Here is a 19,096-nt window from a genome sequence, read left to right as displayed (position 1 = left end):
GAAGTTGAGACACCCTTGTTTCACTCGGGGTAAGTTGTGCCAAGAGATCACTTTTTTGGGGGACAAGCTATGTTTTCAAAACTGCAATGTTTTCTTGAATTCTGATTATTTCCAGGGAAATAGGAAAGTTAACCAGGGAGGCCGGGATTCAATTTCATTGCGGATTATAGGCATTGCGGCTTTGAAAAGCAATTTCCCGATTGAACCGACATATACAGCGTTTACCGTGAATGGGATCTCTGTGAATGAGGTAACATTACCTTTAAAAACCACAACTCCTATAATTGAATCCCGGCCTGAGTTAAGGTTGTTCCATTGGATGGGATAAATATCTGGAGAAAAGGACAAGGACACAGTAGAGTTGGAGGAGAAGGAGCAGAGACTTACTGGCATTGACAGGGACACTCAGGACGATGCCCAGAGAGATTAATGTGGGGTACGTGATGGCAATGCCAAAGTTCACCAGGATATTGAAAGCTGTGGAGGAGAAAAAGTTAAACTTTACTTATTAACTACAACTATTTCACTCACAGTCAAAAAGAGAAACTAGTCAGCAAGTATAAGGCAACTTTTCAATGCAGCCTATTAACTCAATTCATTGGGTGGGCGGGAGGGGGGGGGGGGGGGGGGGGTTGCATCAGTCTCCACACTGGTTGAGGGTTGTATCAGTCTCCACACTGGCTGAGGTTTGTATCAGTCTCCACACTGGTAGAGGTTTGTATCAGTCTCCACACTGGTTGAGGTTTGTATCAGTCTCCACACTGGTTGAGGTTTGTATCAGTCTCTACACTGGTTGAGGTTTGTATCAGTCTCCACACTGGTTGCATGTTTGTATCAGTCTCTACACTGGTTGCAGGTTTGTATCAGTCTCTACACTGGTTGAGGTTTGTATCAGTGTCTACACTGGTTGCAGGTTTGTATCAGTCTCTACACTGGTTGCAGGTTTGTATCAGTCTCTACACTGGTTGAGGTTTGCATCAGTCTCTACACTGGTTGCAGGTTTGCATCAGTCTCCACACTGGTTGAGGTTTGTATCAGTCTCTACACTGGTTGAGGATTGCATCAGTCTCTACACTGGTTGAGGTTTGTATCAGTCTCCACACTGGTTGAGGGTTGTATCAGTCTCTACACTGGTTGAGGGTTGTATCAGTCTCTACACTGGTTGAGGGTTGTATCAGTCTCTACACTGGTTGAGGGTTGTATCAGTCTCTACACTGGTTGAGGTTTGTATCAGTCTCCACACTGGTTGAGGTTTGTATCAGTCTCCACACTGGTTGAGGTTTGCATCAGTCTCCACACTGGTTGAGGTTTGTATCAGTCTCCACACTGGTTGAGGTTTGTATCAGTCTCCACACTGGTTGAGGTTTGCATCAGTCTCCACACTGGTAGAGGTTTGTATCAGTCTCCACACTGGTTAAGGTTTGCATCAGTCCCCACACTGGTTGAGGTTTGAATCAGTCTCTACACTGGTTGCAGGTTTGCATCAGCCTCCACACTGAAAGTAATCTCCAGAAGTCAGTGCTTACCAAAGAGCAGGCCTGCTACCCCACAGAGGTATAACCAGGGGATGTCCTCAAGAGAACCAAAGTATTCCACATGGGTGAAGTACAGGATGACTGGCACAAAGCTGATGAACACAAAATTAGCCCCACCGACGATGGTCAGAAAGAGCGCTGCCTCCCCAAACTTGGCACTGCCCAGGACCATTTTAAAGAGCACCTGTGGAGAGAGAGAGAGAAAGAGAGAGACAAATAGGATCAAATCAAATTGTATTTGTCACATGCGCCAATTACAACAGGTGTAGAACTTACTGTTAAATGCTTACTTACAAGCCCTTAACCAAGTTGTTGAAGAAATAGAGTTAAAAAAACATTTACTAAATAAACTAAAGTTTAAAAAAATTATTAAATCAAAAAAGTAACACAAGAAAATTATATAACAATAATGAGGGTATATATATATTTTTAAGTTTTCCTTTATTTAACTAGGCAAGTCAGTTAAGAACAAATTCTTATTTACAATGACAGTGGGTTAACTGCCTGTTCAGGGGAAGAATGACAGATTTGTACCTTGTCAGCTCGGGGATTTGAACTTGCAACCTTCCGGTTACTAGTCCAACACTCTAACCAATAGGCTACCCTGCTGCCCCATATACAGGGGGTACAGAGTCAATGTGCGGGGGTACAGGTTAGCCGAGGTCATTTGTAAAGTGACTATGCATAGATAATAAACAGCGAGTAGCAGCAGTGTAAAAACAAAGAGGGGACTGTGATCCAGGGGGAGAGGGAAAGGGATAGAGGAGAGTGATAGGAGGGAGGGAGTTGATGCATCAGGTACTGTAGGTACCGCATACATTCACCCCCTTTTCCGGCCCCCTTAACGAGAACATGCGGGCAGACCAAAGAGAGAGGGAGTACCTGCCAACCGTCTCCCTGGCCTGGCACTCTGCCACCGCTGTCTGTTGAACACATTAGGCCATTGTGACAGCGGGGCAGGAGACACCACAGAGCAGCCATATTATAGAACAGGAGACACCACAGAACAGCCATATTATAGAACAGGAGACACCACAGAACAGCCATATTATAGAACAGGAGACACCACAGAACAGCTATATTATAGAATAGGAGACACCACAGAACAGCTACAGTGCCTTGCGAAAGTATTCGGCCCCCTTGAACTTTGCGACCTTTTGCCACATTTCAGGCTTCAAACATAAAGATATAAAAGTGTATTTTTTTGTGAAGAATCAACAACAAGTGGGACACAATCATGAAGTGGAACGACATTTATTGGATATTTCAAACTTTTTTAACAAATCAAAAACTGAAAAATTGGGCGTGCAAAATTATTCAGCCCCCTTAAGTTAATACTTTGTAGCGCCACCTTTTGCTGCGATTACAGCTGTAAGTCGCTTGGGGTATGTCTCTATCAGTTTTGCACATCGAGAGACTGAAATTTTTTCCCATTCCTCCTTGCAAAACAGCTCGAGCTCAGTGAGGTTGGATGGAGAGCATTTGTGAACAGCAGTTTTCAGTTCTTTCCACAGATTCTCGATTGGATTCAGGTCTGGACTTTGACTTGGCCATTCTAACACCTGGGTATGTTTATTTTTGAACCATTCCATTGTAGATTTTGCTTTATGTTTTGGATCATTGTCTTGTTGGAAGACAAATCTCCGTCCCAGTCTCAGGTCTTTTGCAGACTCCATCAGGTTTTCTTCCAGAATGGTCCTGTATTTGGCTCCATCCATCTTCCCATCAATTTTAACCATCTTCCCCGTCCCTGGTGAAGAAAAGCAGGCCCAAACCATGATGCTGCCACCACCATGTGTTGACAGTGGGGATGGTGTGTTGCTTTTACGCCAAACATAACGTTTTGCATTGTTGCCAAAAAGTTCAATTTTGGTTTCATCTGACCAGAGCACCTTCTTCCACATGTTTGGTGTGTCTCCCAGGTGGCTTGTGGCAAACTTTAACCAACACTTTTTATGGATATCTTTAAGAAATGGCTTTCTTCTTGCCACTCTTCCATAAAGGTCAGATTTGTGCAATATACGACTGATTGTTGTCCTATGGACAGAGTCTCCCACCTCAGCTGTAGATCTCTGCAGTTCATCCAGAGTGATCATGGGCCTCTTGGCTGCATCTCTGATCAGTCTTCTCCTTGTATGAGCTGAAAGTTTAGAGGGACGGCCAGGTCTTGGTAGATTTGCAGTGGTCTGATACTCCTTCCATTTCAATATTATCGCTTGCACAGTGCTCCTTGGGATGTTTAAAGCTTGGGAAATCTTTTTGTATCCAAATCCGGCTTTAAACTTCTTCACAACAGTATCTCGGACCTGCCTGGTGTGTTCCTTGTTCTTCATGATGCTCTCTGCGCTTTTAACGGACCTCTGAGACTATCACAGTGCAGGTGCATTTATACGGAGACTTGATTACACACAGGTGGATTGTATTTATCATCATTAGTCATTTAGGTCAACATTGGATCATTCAGAGATCCTCACTGAACTTCTGGAGAGAGTTTGCTGCACTGAAAGTAAAGGGGCTGAATAATTTTGCACGCCCAATTTTTCAGTTTTTGATTTGTTAAAAAAGTTTGAAATATCCAATAAATGTCGTTCCACTTCATGATTGTGTCCCACTTGTTGTTGATTCTTCACAAAAAAATACAGTTTTATATCTTTATGTTTGAAGCCTGAAATGTGGCAAAAGGTTGCAAAGTTCAAGGGGGCCGAATACTTTCGCAAGGCACTGTATATTATAGAATAGGAGACACCACAGAAAAGCCATATTATAGAATAGGAGACACCACAGAACAGCTATATTATAGAATAGGAGACACCACAGAACAGCCATATTATAGAATAGGAGACACCACAGAACAGCCATATTATAGAACAGGAGATGACACAGAACAGCCATATTATAGAACAGGAGACACCACAGAACAGCCATATTATAGAACAGGAGATGACACAGAACAGCCATATATTAGAACATGCGACACCACAGAACAGCCATATTATAGAACAGGAGACACCACAGAACAGCCATCTTATAGAATAGGAGACACCACAGAACAGCCATATTATAGAACAGGAGATGACACAGAACAGCCATATTATAGAACAGGAGACACCACAGAACAGCCATATTATAGAACAGGAGACACCACAGAACAGCCATATTATAGAACAGGAGATGACACAGAACAGCCATATTATAGAACAGGAAACACCACAGAACAGCCATATTATAGAACAGGAGACACCACAGAACAGCCATATTATAGAACAGGAGACACCACAGAACAGCCATATTATAGAACAGGAGACACCACAGAACAGCCATATTATAGAACAGGAGACACCACAGAACAGCCATATTATAGAACAGGAGACACCACAGAACAGCCATATTATAGAACAGGAGATGACACAGAACAGCCATATATTAGAACAGGAGACACCACAGAACAGCCATATTATAGAACAGGAGATGACACAGAACAGCCATATATTAGAACAGGAGACACCACAGAACAGCCATATTATAGAACAGGAGACACCACAGAACAGCCATATTATAGAACAGGAGATGACACAGAACAGCCATAATATAGAACAGGAGACACCACAGAGCAGCCATATTATATACCCATCAATCCCTCTTTGTGTCTGTGTCTGTCCACCACGGGCAGTCACCAGTGTTTCCCAAACTAAGGGGTGCACGTTTTGGTTGTTGCCCTAGCACTACACAGCTTATTCAAATAATCAAATCTTGATGATGAGTTCATTATTTGAATCAGCTGTGTAGTTCTAGGGAAACGTGTTTTTGGCTGATATGCTATCTGTCTGTCTGTCTGTCTGTCTGTCTGTCAGCCTGCCTGCCTGCTTTCCTGCCTGCCTCCTGCCTGCCTGCCTCCTGCCTGCCTGCCTCCTGCCTGCCTGAAGAATCTATAAGGATCTGCCTGTCACAGTCTGAACATCTGCAGGTCTATCAAATGAAACACCAAATTACGGCCCGTTTAGCCCATACAAGATTTTTTAGAATGATTCATAGTATTTCATAATATCTAATCTAGTCTCCTGTTACCTGATTATATAAGGAACAAATCTAAGGAGACTCACGAGCCTGTCCCTGTATGCACAAAGACTCCTTACATGAGACCTAACGTTGCTCCTAAACTGTATCTCATAAAGGAGGATGTTTGGGTGATTTATTGTTTGAAACCTTTTGAGGACATCTTCATCTCACTGAAGGAGAAAAGAAAAATGGAGACACATAAAAGGTCTCAGAACTGACACACCCCCTTCCAATCACAAAGAATAACCATGTACACACCCCCTTCCAATCACAAAGAATAACCATGTACACACCCCCTTCCAATCACAAAGAATAACCATGTACACACCCCCTTCCAATCACAAAGAATAACCATGTACACACCCCCTTCCAATCACAAAGAATAACCATGTACACACCCCCTTCCAATCACAAAGAATAACCATGTACACACCCCCTTCCAACCACAAAGAATAACCATGTACACACCCCCTTCCAATCACAAAGAATAACCATGTACACACCCCCTTCCAATCACAAAGAATAACCATGTACACACCCCCTTCCAATCACAAAGAATAACCATGTACACACCCCCTTCCAATCACAAAGAATAACCATGTACACACCCCCTTCCAATCACAAAGAATAACCATGTACACACCCCCTTCCAATCACAAAGAATAACCATGTACACACCCCCTTCCAATCACAAAGAATAACCATGTACACACCCCCTTCCAATCACAAAGAATAACCATGTACACACCCCCTTCCAACCACAAAGAATAACCATGTACACACCCCCTTCCAATCACAAAGAATAACCATGTACACACCCCCTTCCAACCACAAAGAATAACCATGTACACACCCCCTTCCAATCACAAAGAATAACCATGTACACACCCCCTTCCAATCACAAAGAATAACCATGTACACACCCCCTTCCAATCACAAAGAATAACCATGTACACACCCCCTTCCAATCACAAAGAATAACCATGTACACACCCCCTTCCAATCACAAAGAATAACCATGTACACACCCCCTTCCAATCACAAAGAATAACCATGTACACACCCCCTTCCAATCACAAAGAATAACCATGTACACACCCCCTTCCAATCACAAAGAATAACCATGTACACACCCCCTTCCAATCACAAAGAATAACCATGTACACACCCCCTTCCAATCACAAAGAATAACCATGTACACACCCCCTTCCAACCACAAAGAATAACCATGTACACACCCCCTTCCAACCACAAAGAATAACCATGTACACACCCCCTTCCAATCACAAAGAATAACCATGTACACACCCCCTTCCAATCACAAAGAATAACCATGTATTCATTCCTTTCAACCACAAAAAATAACCATGTATTCATTCCTTTCAACCACAAAGAATAACCATGTATTCATTCCTTTCAATCACAAAGAATAACCATGTACACACCCCCTTCCAATCACAAAGAATAACCATGTATTCATTCCTTTCAACCACAAAAAATAACCATGTATTCATTCCTTTCAACCACAAAGAATAACCATGTAGTCATTCCTTTCAACCACAAAGAATAACCATGTATTCATTCCTTTCAACCACAAAGAATAACCATGTAGTCATTCCTTTCAACCACAAAGAATAACCATGTATTCATTCCTTCCAATCACAAAGAATAACCATGTATTCATTCCTTTCAACCACAAAAAATAACCATGTATTCATTCCTTTCAACCACAAAGAATAACCATGTATTCATTCCTTTCAACCACAAAGAATGAGGTGTTCCTTTGATTCTGTCTTTTAAGAGAAGACTGTACCATGTCTCACAGTTAAGCAAACAAATGTGTCCTGTGTGTGAGAATGTGTGTGTGTTTGCGTGTTTGTTCATAGAGTAGAGAAGTACCTTGTAGAGTGCAGACATAGAAGCGGAGGCCACAACGAAGGTGATCCCCATGACAGAGTGGCTGTGGAAACCGTCAGCGTACGTCATCATCACGATGCCAGCGATGGCAAAGATGGCCGCCACGATCTGCACAGGGAAAGGTGGAGAGAGGACATATTACAATATATACCACTTAGCAGGTTTTTTTAAGGAGTGGGGCACTGCTTACACTATATTGGACAAGATAGTGTAGAAGGAGGAAGGGGAGGGTTGAACCGGGATTCTTTCACTTTGAATTCAAGCTGAATTTATTCATAGTGTGAAAGTACAAGTATCTCACCTGCAGTTCAATCTACCATAAATACATTTTACTGCTTAGAAAGAAGAGTCACTGTTGACTTGACACACCAGGATCCACTTCTGATGTACTTTTATACTGGTCTGAGATCAGATCATCAAACAGTAAGTACTGAATGTGTCCAAATGGCACCCCTGGGCCCTGGTTACAAGTAGTGCACTATAAAGGGAATATGGTGTAATAGGGGACACAGCCTAAGACAGGTAGTAAAACCTGGAGCAGCTTTGGGCCCAGCCAGGGTGGTAAGTTACTGTCAGAGACCTTACAGTAGCACTGAAGAGATTCACACACCAATGGCCTTGTGTGTGTGTGTGTCAGAGTGACAGAGTTTGTGTTTGTGCGTGTGTATATGTTTGTCCCTGACTTTCACTTTCCCCTCCCTTTCCTCCAGCTGTTCCCTCTTCCTTTCCTCCAGCTGTTCCCTCTTCCTTTCCTCCAGCCGTTCCCTCTTCCTTTCCTCCAGCCGTTTCCTCTTCCTTTCCTCCAGCCGTTCCCTCTTCCTTTCCTCCAGCCGTTCCCTCTTCCTTTCCTCCAGCCGTTCCCTCTTCCTTTCCTCCAGCCGTTCCCTCTTCCTTTCCTCCAGCCGTTCCCTCTCCCTTTCCTCCAGCCGTTCCCTCTTCCTTTCCTCCAGCTGTTCCCTCTTCCTTTCCTCCAGTCGTTCCCTCTTCCTTTCCTCCAGCCGTTCCCTCTTCCTTTCCTCCAGCCGTTCCCTCTCCCTTTCCTCCAGCCGTTCCCTCTTCCTTTCCTCCAGCTGTTCCCTCTTCCTTTCCTCCAGTCGTTCCCTCTTCCTTTCCTCCAGCTGTTCCCTCTTCCTTTCCTCCAGCCATCCCCCCTCCGTTTCCTCCAGCCGTTCCCTCTTCCTTTCCTCCAGCTGTTCCCTCTTCCTTTCCTCCAGCCATTCCCCCTACCTTTCCTCCAGCCATTCCCCCTCCCTTTCCTCCAGCCGTTCCCTCTTCCTTTCCTCCAGCCGTTCCCCCTCCCTTTCCTCCAGCCGTTCCCTCTTCCTTTCCTCCAGCCGTTCCCTCTTCCTTTCCTCCAGCTGTTCCCTCTTCCTTTCCTCCAGCCATTCCCCCTCCCTTTCCTCCAGCCGTTCCCTCTTCCTTTCCTCCAGCTGTTCCCTCTTCCTTTCCTCCAGCCATTCCCTCTTCCTTTCCTCCAGCCATTCCCTCTTCCTTTCCTCCAGCCGTTCCCTCCCACAGTAATATCTGTTACTGGTGTAATGGTGAACACAATGCAAAGACACACACAACCACAAACACAGTCATGATAATCATATACTATCTGGTCCAGGGCCCAGTGCTTTCCAATCAGCAAAGACAGTCTCCCATACAGGAAAGGATTGATGGCTGTGTGTGTGTGTGTGTGTGTGTGTGTGTGTGTCTGTGTGTGTCTGTGTGTGTGTGTGTGTGTGTGTCTGTGTGTGTGTGTGTGTCTGTGTGTGTGTCTGTGTGTGTCTGTGTGTGTGTGTGTCTGTGTGCGTGTGCGTGTGTGTGTGTGTGTGTGTGTGTGTGTGTGTGTGTCTGTGTGTGTGTGTGTCTGTGTGTGTGTGTGTGTGTGTGTGTGTGTCTGTGTGTGTCTGTGTGTGTGTGTGTGTGTCTGTGTGTGTGTCTGTGTGTGTCTGTGTGTGTGTGTGTGTGTGTGTGTGTGTGTGTGTGTGTGTGTGTGTGTGTGTGTGTGTGTGTGTGTGTGTGTCTGTGTGTGTGTGTGTGTGTGTGTGTGTCTGTGTGTGTGTGTCTGTGTGTGTGTCTGTGTGTGTGTGTGTGTGTGTGTGTGTGTCTGTGTGTGTGTGTGTCTGTGTGTGTGTGTGTGTGTGTGTGTGTGTGTGTGTGTGTGTGTAATGAATAGGGACTTGGCTTGGGCCAGCAGAGTGGATTAGCACTGCATTAGAGAGGTGTCAGGAAGATAAACAACCCGTGTGGTTATGCCCGGTGCTTCATTTGTAAATCGGGAAATGCCGGAACAAAAAGTGAGCATTAGAGTGAGGTACCGGAACAAATATTTTTTGTTTTTAAAGGTGCCAGATCCTGTTTTGGCAGGATGTGGCCCAAATTAAGCACTGCTTACACCTGGACAGAGCCAAGGGGTACAATGGGTTAACCCCCCCACCTCTTTCTCTCTCTCTCACTCTTTCCGGATTACTTCCGGCGCCGACAGAGATGGCCGCCTCGCTTCGCGTTCCTAGGAAACTATGCAGTTTTTTGTTTTTTTACGTGTTATTTCTTACATTAGTACCCCAGGTCATCTTAGGTTTCATTACATACAGTCGAGAAGAACTACTGAATATAAGATCAGCATCAACTCACCATCAGTACGACCAATAATATGTTTTTCGCGACGCGGATCCTGTGTTCTGCCTTACAAACAGGACAACGGAGTGGATCCTATGCAGCGACCCAAAAAAACGACTCCGAAAGAGAGGGAAACGAGGCGGTCTTCTGGTCAGACTCCGGAGACGGGCACAGCGCGCACCACTCCCTAGCATTCTTCTTGCCAATGTCCAGTCTCTTGACAACAAGGTTGATGAAATCCGAGCAAGGGTAGCATTCCAGAGGGACATCAGAGACTGTAACGTTCTTTGCTTCACGGAAACGTGGCTTACTGGAGAGACGCAATCCGAAGCGGTGCAGCCAACAGGTTTCTCCACGCATCGCGCAGACAGGAAAAAACATCTTTCTGGTAAAAAGAGGGGCGGGGGCGTATGCCTTATGACTAACGTGACATGGTGCGATGAAAGAAACATACAGGAACTCAAATCCTTCTGTTCACCTGATTTAGAATTCCTCACAATCAAATGTAGACCGCATTATCTACCAAGAGAATTCTCTTCGATTATAATCACAGCCGTATATATCCCCCCCAAGCAGACACATCGATGGCTCTGAACGAACTTTATTTAACTCTCTGCAAACTGGAAACAATTTATCCGGAGGCTGCATTCATTGTAGCTGGGGATTTTAACAAGGCTAATCTGAAAACAAGACTCCCCAAATTTTATCAGCATATCGATTGCGCAACCAGGGGAGGAAAGACCTTGGACCATTGTTACTCTAACTTCCGCGACGCATATAAGGCCCTGCCCCGCCCCCCTTTCGGAAAAGCTGACCACGACTCCATTTTGTTGATCCCTGCCTACAGACAGAAACTAAAACAAGAGGCTCCCACGCTGAGGTCTGTCCAACGCTGGTCCGACCAAGCTGACTCCACACTCCAAGACTGCTTCCATCACGTGGACTGGGAGATGTTTCGTATTGCGTCAGATAACAACATTGACGAATACGCTGATTCGGTGTGCGAGTTCATTAGAACGTGCGTTGAAGATGTCGTTCCCATAGCAACGATTAAAACATTCCCTAACCAGAAACCGTGGATTGATGGCAGCATTCGTGTGAAACTGAAAGCGCGAACCACTGCTTTTAATCAGGGCAAGGTGTCTGGTAACATGACCGAATACAAACAGTGCAGCTATTCCCTCCGCAAGGCTATCAAACAAGCTAAGCGCCAGTACAGAGACAAAGTAGAATCTCAATTCAACGGCTCAGACACAAGAGGCATGTGGCAGGGTCTACAGTCAATCACGGACTACAGGAAGAAACCCAGCCCAGTCACGGACCAGGATGTCTTGCTCCCAGGCAGACTAAATAACTTTTTTGCCCGCTTTGAGGACAATACAGTGCCACTGACACGGCCTGCAACGAAAACATGCGGTCTCTCCTTCACTGCAGCCGAGGTGAGTAAGACATTTAAACGTGTTAACCCTCGCAAGGCTGCAGGCCCAGATGGCATCCCCAGCCGCGCCCTCAGAGCATGCGCAGACCAGCTGGCCGGTGTGTTTACGGACATATTCAATCAATCCCTATACCAGTCTGCTGTTCCCACATGCTTCAAGAGGGCCACCATTGTTCCTGTTCCCAAGAAAGCTAAGGTAACTGAGCTAAATGACTACCGCCCCGTAGCACTCACATCCGTCATCATGAAGTGCTTTGAGAGACTAGTCAAGGACCATATCACCTCCACCCTACCTGACACCCTAGACCCACTCCAATTTGCTTACCGCCCAAATAGGTCCACAGACGATGCAATCTCAACCACACTGCACACTGCCCTAACCCATCTGGACAAGAGGAATACCTATGTGAGAATGCTGTTCATCGACTACAGCTCGGCATTCAACACCATAGTACCCTCCAAGCTCGTCATCAAGCTCGAGACCCTGGGTCTCGACCCCGCCCTGTGCAACTGGGTACTGGACTTCCTGACGGGCCGCCCCCAGGTGGTGAGGGTAGGCAACAACATCTCCTCCCCGCTGATCCTCAACACTGGGGCCCCACAAGGTTGCGTTCTGAGCCCTCTCCTGTACTCCCTGTTCACCCACGACTGCGTGGCCACGCACGCCTCCAACTCAATCATCAAGTTTGCGGACGACACAACAGTGGTAGGCTTGATTACCAACAACGATGAGACGGCCTACAGGGAGGAGGTGAGGGCCCTCGGAGTGTGGTGTCAGGAAAACAACCTCACACTCAACGTCAACAAAACTAAGGAGATGATTGTGGACTTCAGGAAACAGCAGAGGGAACACCCCCCTATCCACATCGATGGAACAGTAGTGGAGAGGGTAGCAAGTTTTAAGTTCCTCGGCATACACATCACAGACAAACTGAATTGGTCCACTCACACAGACAGCATCGTGAAGAAGGCGCAGCAGCGCCTCTTCAACCTCAGGAGGCTGAAGAAATTCGGCTTGTCACCAAAAGCACTCACAAACTTCTACAGATGCACAATCGAGAGCATCCTGGCGGGCTGTATCGCCGCCTGGTATGGCAACTGCACCGCCCTCAGCCGTAGGGCTCTCCAGAGGGTAGTGAGGTCTGCACAGCGCATCACCGGGGGCAAACTACCTGCCCTCCAGGACACCTACACCACCCGATGTCACAGGAAGGCCATAAAGATCATCAAGGACATCAACCACCCGAGCCACTGCCTGTTCACCCCGCTATCATCCAGAAGGCGAGGTCAGTACAGGTGCATCAAAGCTGGGACCGAGAGACTGAAAAACAGCTTCTATCTCAAGGCCATCAGACTGTTAAACAGCCACCACTAACACTGAGTGGCTGCTGCCAACACACTGACACTGACTCAACTCCAGCCACTTTAATAATGGGAATTGATGGGAAATGATGTAAATATATCACTAGCCACTTTAAACAATGCTACCTTATATAAATGTTACTTACCCTACATTATTCATCTCATACGCATACGTATATACTGTACTCTATATCATCGACGGTATCCTTATGTAATACATGTATCACTAGCCACTTTATACTATACTATGCCACTTTGTTTACATACTCATCTCATTTGTACATACTGTACCCGATACCATCTACTGTATCTTGCCTATGCTGCTCTGTACCATCACTCATTCATATATCCTTATGTACATATTCTTTATCCCCTTACACTGTGTACAAGACAGTAGTTTTGGAATTGTTAGTTAGATTACTTGTTATTACTGCATTGTCGGAACTAGAAGCACAAGCATTTCGCTACACTCGCATTAACATCTGCTAACCATGTGTATGTGACAAATAAAATTTGATTTGATTTGATTTGATTTCTGCAGTGCAGGCTGCCTGCCTTTCAGTCACCTCTCTAGCTACATAAAAAATAGAATGACCTGCCAGGTCAACCCATTACACAACGTTGACTTGAATGGGGATGTCCATTCTCTAGAAACGCCAGCTATGTCAGTCACATAGAAATAAAAATGACTAGGGACAACGCGCCTCATACCATGGCAATTTGACTGGGAGACCCATGGGTATACTCAATATGACTGACATGGTAATTCTATTCAGGGGTGCACCTTTCAGTTTCTTTATCCATTCGGATAAACACCCCAAACAGCCTAGCCAACCTACCCAGTGAAAGTTGCGCCCCTGATGATATTCTATGGTCAGTTACCTCTCTACAGAGATTTGTTTCTCTGAGAAAGCCTGCTGCTTTGCTGCTTGGTTCCCTGGGACACGGACCCCTCAGTGATTGGACACGGCAATTTGTTTTCCTTTCTCACACACTGCTGTGTCAGCAAACCCACTGTCAGGGAATGGGGAAATGGACCAAGACTGGGTCTGGGCTCTGCTGAGGCAGTCTGTCACTCCCACCACTCCACCACAACACCAGGCCACACTCGCAGAAGACCTTTCTAACCCCAAGGGTCTTTCCTAGTTCAATACAGGTTAAATGAAAAGACAAAACCCCAGCTGAGAAATGTATGTGTGACTGATTGGGTTAGAACCTGGGTGGGTCTCATGTGCCACAAGGGAGACTGTGCTAGCTCGCTGAGCTAAAGCCTAGGCAATGTTACTCTCACACCTCTCCATAACAACATAAAACTACAGGAGAGAGATACAGGACTCTGAGATACCTGTATATTGTAACTGCCAAAATAAAGGAAATACTTGAGTATATGAGGGATACAAAGTGTATTGAAAGCAGGTGCTTCAACCCAGGTGTGGTTCCTGAGTTAATTAAGCATCATGTTTAGGGCCATTATTTTGTCTACCATGGCTATGCCCCCCCCTATAGGATGACAATGCCCCCATCCACAGCGCGCGAGTGGTCACTGAATGGTGAACATGAAAACGATGTAAACCATATGCCATGGCCTGGTCTTAGCCACCAGATCTCATCCCAAATGAACACTTACGGGAGATTCTGGAGCAGGCGCCTGAGACAGCGTTTCCACCATCAACAAATCAAATCAAATCAAATCAAATGTATTTATATAGCCCTTCGTACATCAGCTGATATCTCAAAGTGCTGTACAGAAACCCAGCCTAAAACCCCAAACAGCAATCAATGCAGGTGTAGAAGCACGGTGGCTAGGAAAAACTCCCTAGAAAGGCCAAAACCTAGGAAGAAACCTAGAGAGGACCTAGGCTATGTGGGGTGGCCAGTCCTCTTCTGGCTGTGCCGGGTGGAGATTATAACAGAACATGGCCAAGATGTTCAAATGTTCATAAATGACCAGCATGGTCGAATAATAATAAGGCAGAACAGTTGAAACTGGAGCAGCAGCACGGTCAGGTGGATTGGGGAGTCCATGTCAGGTATTCCTGGGGCATGGTCCTAGGGCAAATTATGTAGTTTCTCATGGGGGAATGGTGTCACATCCCTCCAATAGAGTTCCAGACAATTGTAGAATCTATGCCAAGGCACATTGAAGCTGTTCTGGCTCGTTTTGACCCAACACCCTATTAAGACTCTTTATGTTGGTGTTTCCTTTATTTTGGCAGTTACCTGTACATGCATTGCATTGGGAAAGTATTCTGACCTCTTGACTTTTTCCACATTTTGTTACATTACAGCCTTATTCTAAAACAGATTAAATGATTTTTTGCAATGCAACAATTAACCATGTCTATGTGTAGATTAGAATAAAGGCTGTAACACAACAAAATGTAGAATAAGTCAAGGGGTATGAATACTTTCTGAAGACACTGTAGGTACAGTATGGGAGAGATGCCATCCCTTATATACCATTCTCCTACTGACAGCTATCCACCCACCTCACCCATGAAATAGCCCAAGCTAAGTACCAGAACACTGTCATACTTCAAAGGGATGATTGGACTCTCCCCAGCCTCTCCCCCTCGTATCCTCTCCCCTTCTCTCTTCATTTTCATATGAAGGAAAGCCCATCCAAGATCCTCCGCATTACTGCAGACATCAAAACACTGCAATACCCATCAACAGTCAGAGAGAGAGAGTAAGAGAGAGAGAGAGAGTAAGAGAGAGAGACAGAGAGAGAGAGAATTAGAGGGAGAGAGAGAGAGAGAGAGAGAGACAGGAGTCATAGGGGAGAGATGGGGGAGAGAGAGGGAGAGAAAGATGGGGAGAGTGAGAGAGAGAGAGAGAGAGAGAGAGAGAGAGAGAGAGAGAGAGAGAGATAGAGAGAGAGGAGACATGGGGGAGAGAGAGGAAGAGAAAGATGGGGAGAGTGAGAGAGAGAGAGAGAGAGAGAGAGAGATAGAGAGAGAGGAGACATGGGGGAGAGAGAGGAAGAGAAAGATGGGGAGAGTGAGAGAGAGAGAGAGAGAGAGAGAGGGAGAAAAATGTGAGAAAGTGCGAGGGAGCATGAGACAGAGAGAAAGATAGAAAGAGAGAGAGAGAGAGAGAGAGAGAGAGAGAGAGAGAGAGAGAGAGAGAGAGAGAGAGAGAGAAAGAGAAAGAAAGAAATGGGAGGATTACTCAGAGCTTTCATCACAGATGGGGGTAGTGAGGGATAATGACAGGAGGGAGAGAGAGAGAGAGAGAGAGACATTCCGATTAGGTGTTTTCCTTCCAGATCTTCCCTCCAGTTATTCACACAAACAGTACATACATACACACATTCATTCATTTATCCGGATTAGTCACAGTGAGATCAAACATATTTTGCAAGAGAGACCTGAACTTCTATTTATAAAGTCTCAGAATACATATAAGAGGGCTGGATCTAGGATCAGTTTGACCTTTGAGATCGTGATGAATATGATTATATGGCCAGGGGGACCTGATGCTGAATCAGTCTTTCTACTCTGAATACGTGGACTGCCTGGGACCTAGTAGGGAGTTTTAAATGTAGACTACAGGTTCATCAAGACAGAGGTCTGTGTGGGACATCATGTTTGGTACCGTGACTTTTTGTCTGGGCTGCTTCATGAGTTTGAGCCACTCCTGCCAGATTGCATACTGCAATACCACTATTATACAATAATAGACCGCGCCACACACTTCTCTGTCGGGTCCCGATGGCGGCCCGGGAACCCCGCTCTGCATCAAGACTCCTTCCTGTCTTCTCCATCTCTCTGAGAGGTAACAGTTTCAGTTCAGAAGATCATATATAAATCATGTCATTACAAGGACACACTTCTCTGTCGGGTCCCGATGGCGACCCGGGAACCCCGCTCTGCATCAAGACTCCTTCCTGTCTTCTCTATCTCTCTGAGAGGTAACAGTTAAATCATGTCATTACAAGGACACACTTCAGTTTCCACATGAGGCTTTTCAGTACCACTGCAGAGAGAAGGGAACTCTCAGCCAGCCAGGACATCCTTAGCTTGGTTCTACAGTGGCTTGCGAAAGTATTCACCCCCCTTGGCATTTTTCCTATTTTGTTGCCTTACAACCTGGAAGGAAAATGTATTTTTGGGGTGTTTGTATAATTTGAAACACAACATGCCTACCACTTTGAAGATGTAAAATATGTTTTATTGTGAATCAAACAAGAAATAAGACAATAAAACAGAAAACTTCAGCATGCATAACTATTCACCCTCCCAAAGTAGAGCCTCCTTTTGCAGCAATTACAGCTGCAAGTATCTTGGTCTATGTCTCTATAAAATGGGCACATCTAGCCACTGGGATTTTTGCCCATTCTTCAAGACAAAACTTCTCCTGCTCCTTCAAGTTGGATGGGTTCCGCTGGTGTACAACAATCTTTAAGTCATACCACAGATTCTCAATTGGATTGAGGTCTGGGCTTTGACGAGGCCATTCCAAGACATTTATATGTTTCCCCTTAAACCACTTGAGTGTTGCTTTAGCAGTATGTTTATGGTCATTGTCCTGCTGGAAGGTAAACCTCTGTCCCAGTCTCAAATCTCTGGAAGACAAACAGGTTTCCCTCAAGAATGTCCCTGTATTTAGCACCATCCATCATTCCTTCAATTCTGACCAGTTTCCCATTCCCTGATGATGAAAAATATCCCCACAGCATGATGCTGCCACCACCAGGGATGGTATACTCGGGGTGATGAGAGGTGTTGGGTTTGCACCAGACATAGCGTTTTCCTTGATGGCCAAAAAGCTCAATTCTAGTCTCATCTGACCAGAGTACCTTCTTCCATATGTTTGGGGAGTCTCCCACATGCCATTTGGCAAACACCAAACGTGTTTGCTTATTTTTTTCTTGAAGCGATGGCTTTTTTTCTGGCCACTCTTAGTTGAGTTAATGGTGCTCTGTGTGATTTTCAAAGTTTCTGATATTTTTTTATAACACAACCCTGATCTGTACTTCTCCACAACTTTGTCCCTGACCAATTTGGAGAGGTCCTTGGTCTTCATAGTGCCGCTTGCTTGGTGGTGCCCCTTGCTTAGTGGTGTTGCAGACTCTGGACCTTATTATAGGTGGACTTGATTTAACTAATTATGTGACTTCAGAAGGTAATTGGTTGCACCAGATCTTATTTAGGGGCTTCGTAGCATTTTCATATACTTTTTTTAAACAAGTATTTTTTTCCATTTCACTTCACCAATTTGGACTATTATGTGTCTGTCCATTACAGGAAATCCAAATAAAAATCTATTTATTTAAATTACAGGTTGTAATGCAACAAAATAGGAAAAATGCCAAGGGGGGTGAATACTTTTGCAAGGAACTGTATCCAGCAACTTACTTATAGCTACTTTTCAGAATACCTTTGGTGCTGCAAGGTACATTGTTAATTTGACAAACTTTCTCCCAGGGTGATGCCGAACTCTTCTGAACCCAGGTCAGTTCCCCATGTCATCAACTCTTCTGAACCCAGGTCTGCTCTCCATGCCCTCAACTCTTCTGAACCCAGGTCAGTTCCCCATGCCCTCAACTCTTCTGAACCCAGGTTAGTTCCCCATGCCCTCAACTCTTCTGAACCCAGGTCAGTTCCCCATGCCCTCAACTCTTCTGAACCCAGGTCAGTTCCCCATGCCCTCAACTCTTCTGAACCCAGGTCAGTTCCCCATGCCCTCAACTCTTCTGAACCCAGGTCAGTTCCCCATGCCCTCAACTCTTCTGAACCCAGATCAGTTCCCCATGCCCTCAACTCTTCTGAACCCAGATCAGTTCCCCATGCCCTCAACTCTTCTGAACCCAGGTCAGCTCCCCATGCCCTCAACCCTTCTGAACCCAGGTCAGTTCCCCATGCCCTCAACTCTTCTGAACCCAGGTCAGCTCCCCTTGCCCTCAACTCTTAATACTTAATACTCTTCATTACTTCGGGGAACGCAGGGCTCCAGCACAGAGAGGGTTTGGGCTGCTTCCCAAAAGGCACCCTATTCCCTATGTAATACTACTTCTGACCAGGGCCCATAGGGCTAAAAAATAGTGCACTATAAAGGAAATAGAGTGCCATTTGTGATGCAAACTATCCTCTAACCCAATATAATTTTTAATAGAAGGGAAGTGTTAGAGTCTGGGAGGCAGGGAGCCATTAGCCTCTGGTTCATCCAGGTTAAAGCC

The 19,096-nt window shown here is 45.4% G+C and overlaps 1 protein-coding gene across 1 annotated transcript in view; it reads right to left on the bottom strand.

Moving 5' to 3' along the window:
- LOC139418139 (solute carrier family 35 member F3-like) overlaps window positions 1-19,096 on the bottom strand; it is a 90,505-nt gene that overhangs the window by 405 nt on the left and 71,004 nt on the right. Inside the window, exons 6-8 of the mRNA XM_071167358.1 lie at window positions 7,491-7,616; window positions 1,527-1,719; window positions 388-477 (exon numbers count right to left, since the gene is read on the bottom strand). Of these exons, the coding sequence (XP_071023459.1) occupies window positions 388-477; window positions 1,527-1,719; window positions 7,491-7,616 (409 nt within the window). The remainder of the gene's footprint in view (window positions 1-387; window positions 478-1,526; window positions 1,720-7,490; window positions 7,617-19,096) is intronic.

Source organism: Oncorhynchus clarkii, chromosome 1 (genome assembly GCF_045791955.1).
Source record: "Oncorhynchus clarkii lewisi isolate Uvic-CL-2024 chromosome 1, UVic_Ocla_1.0, whole genome shotgun sequence".
Classification (NCBI taxonomy): domain Eukaryota; kingdom Metazoa; phylum Chordata; class Actinopteri; order Salmoniformes; family Salmonidae; genus Oncorhynchus; species Oncorhynchus clarkii.
This window is presented reverse-complemented; position numbering and strand designations above follow the sequence as displayed.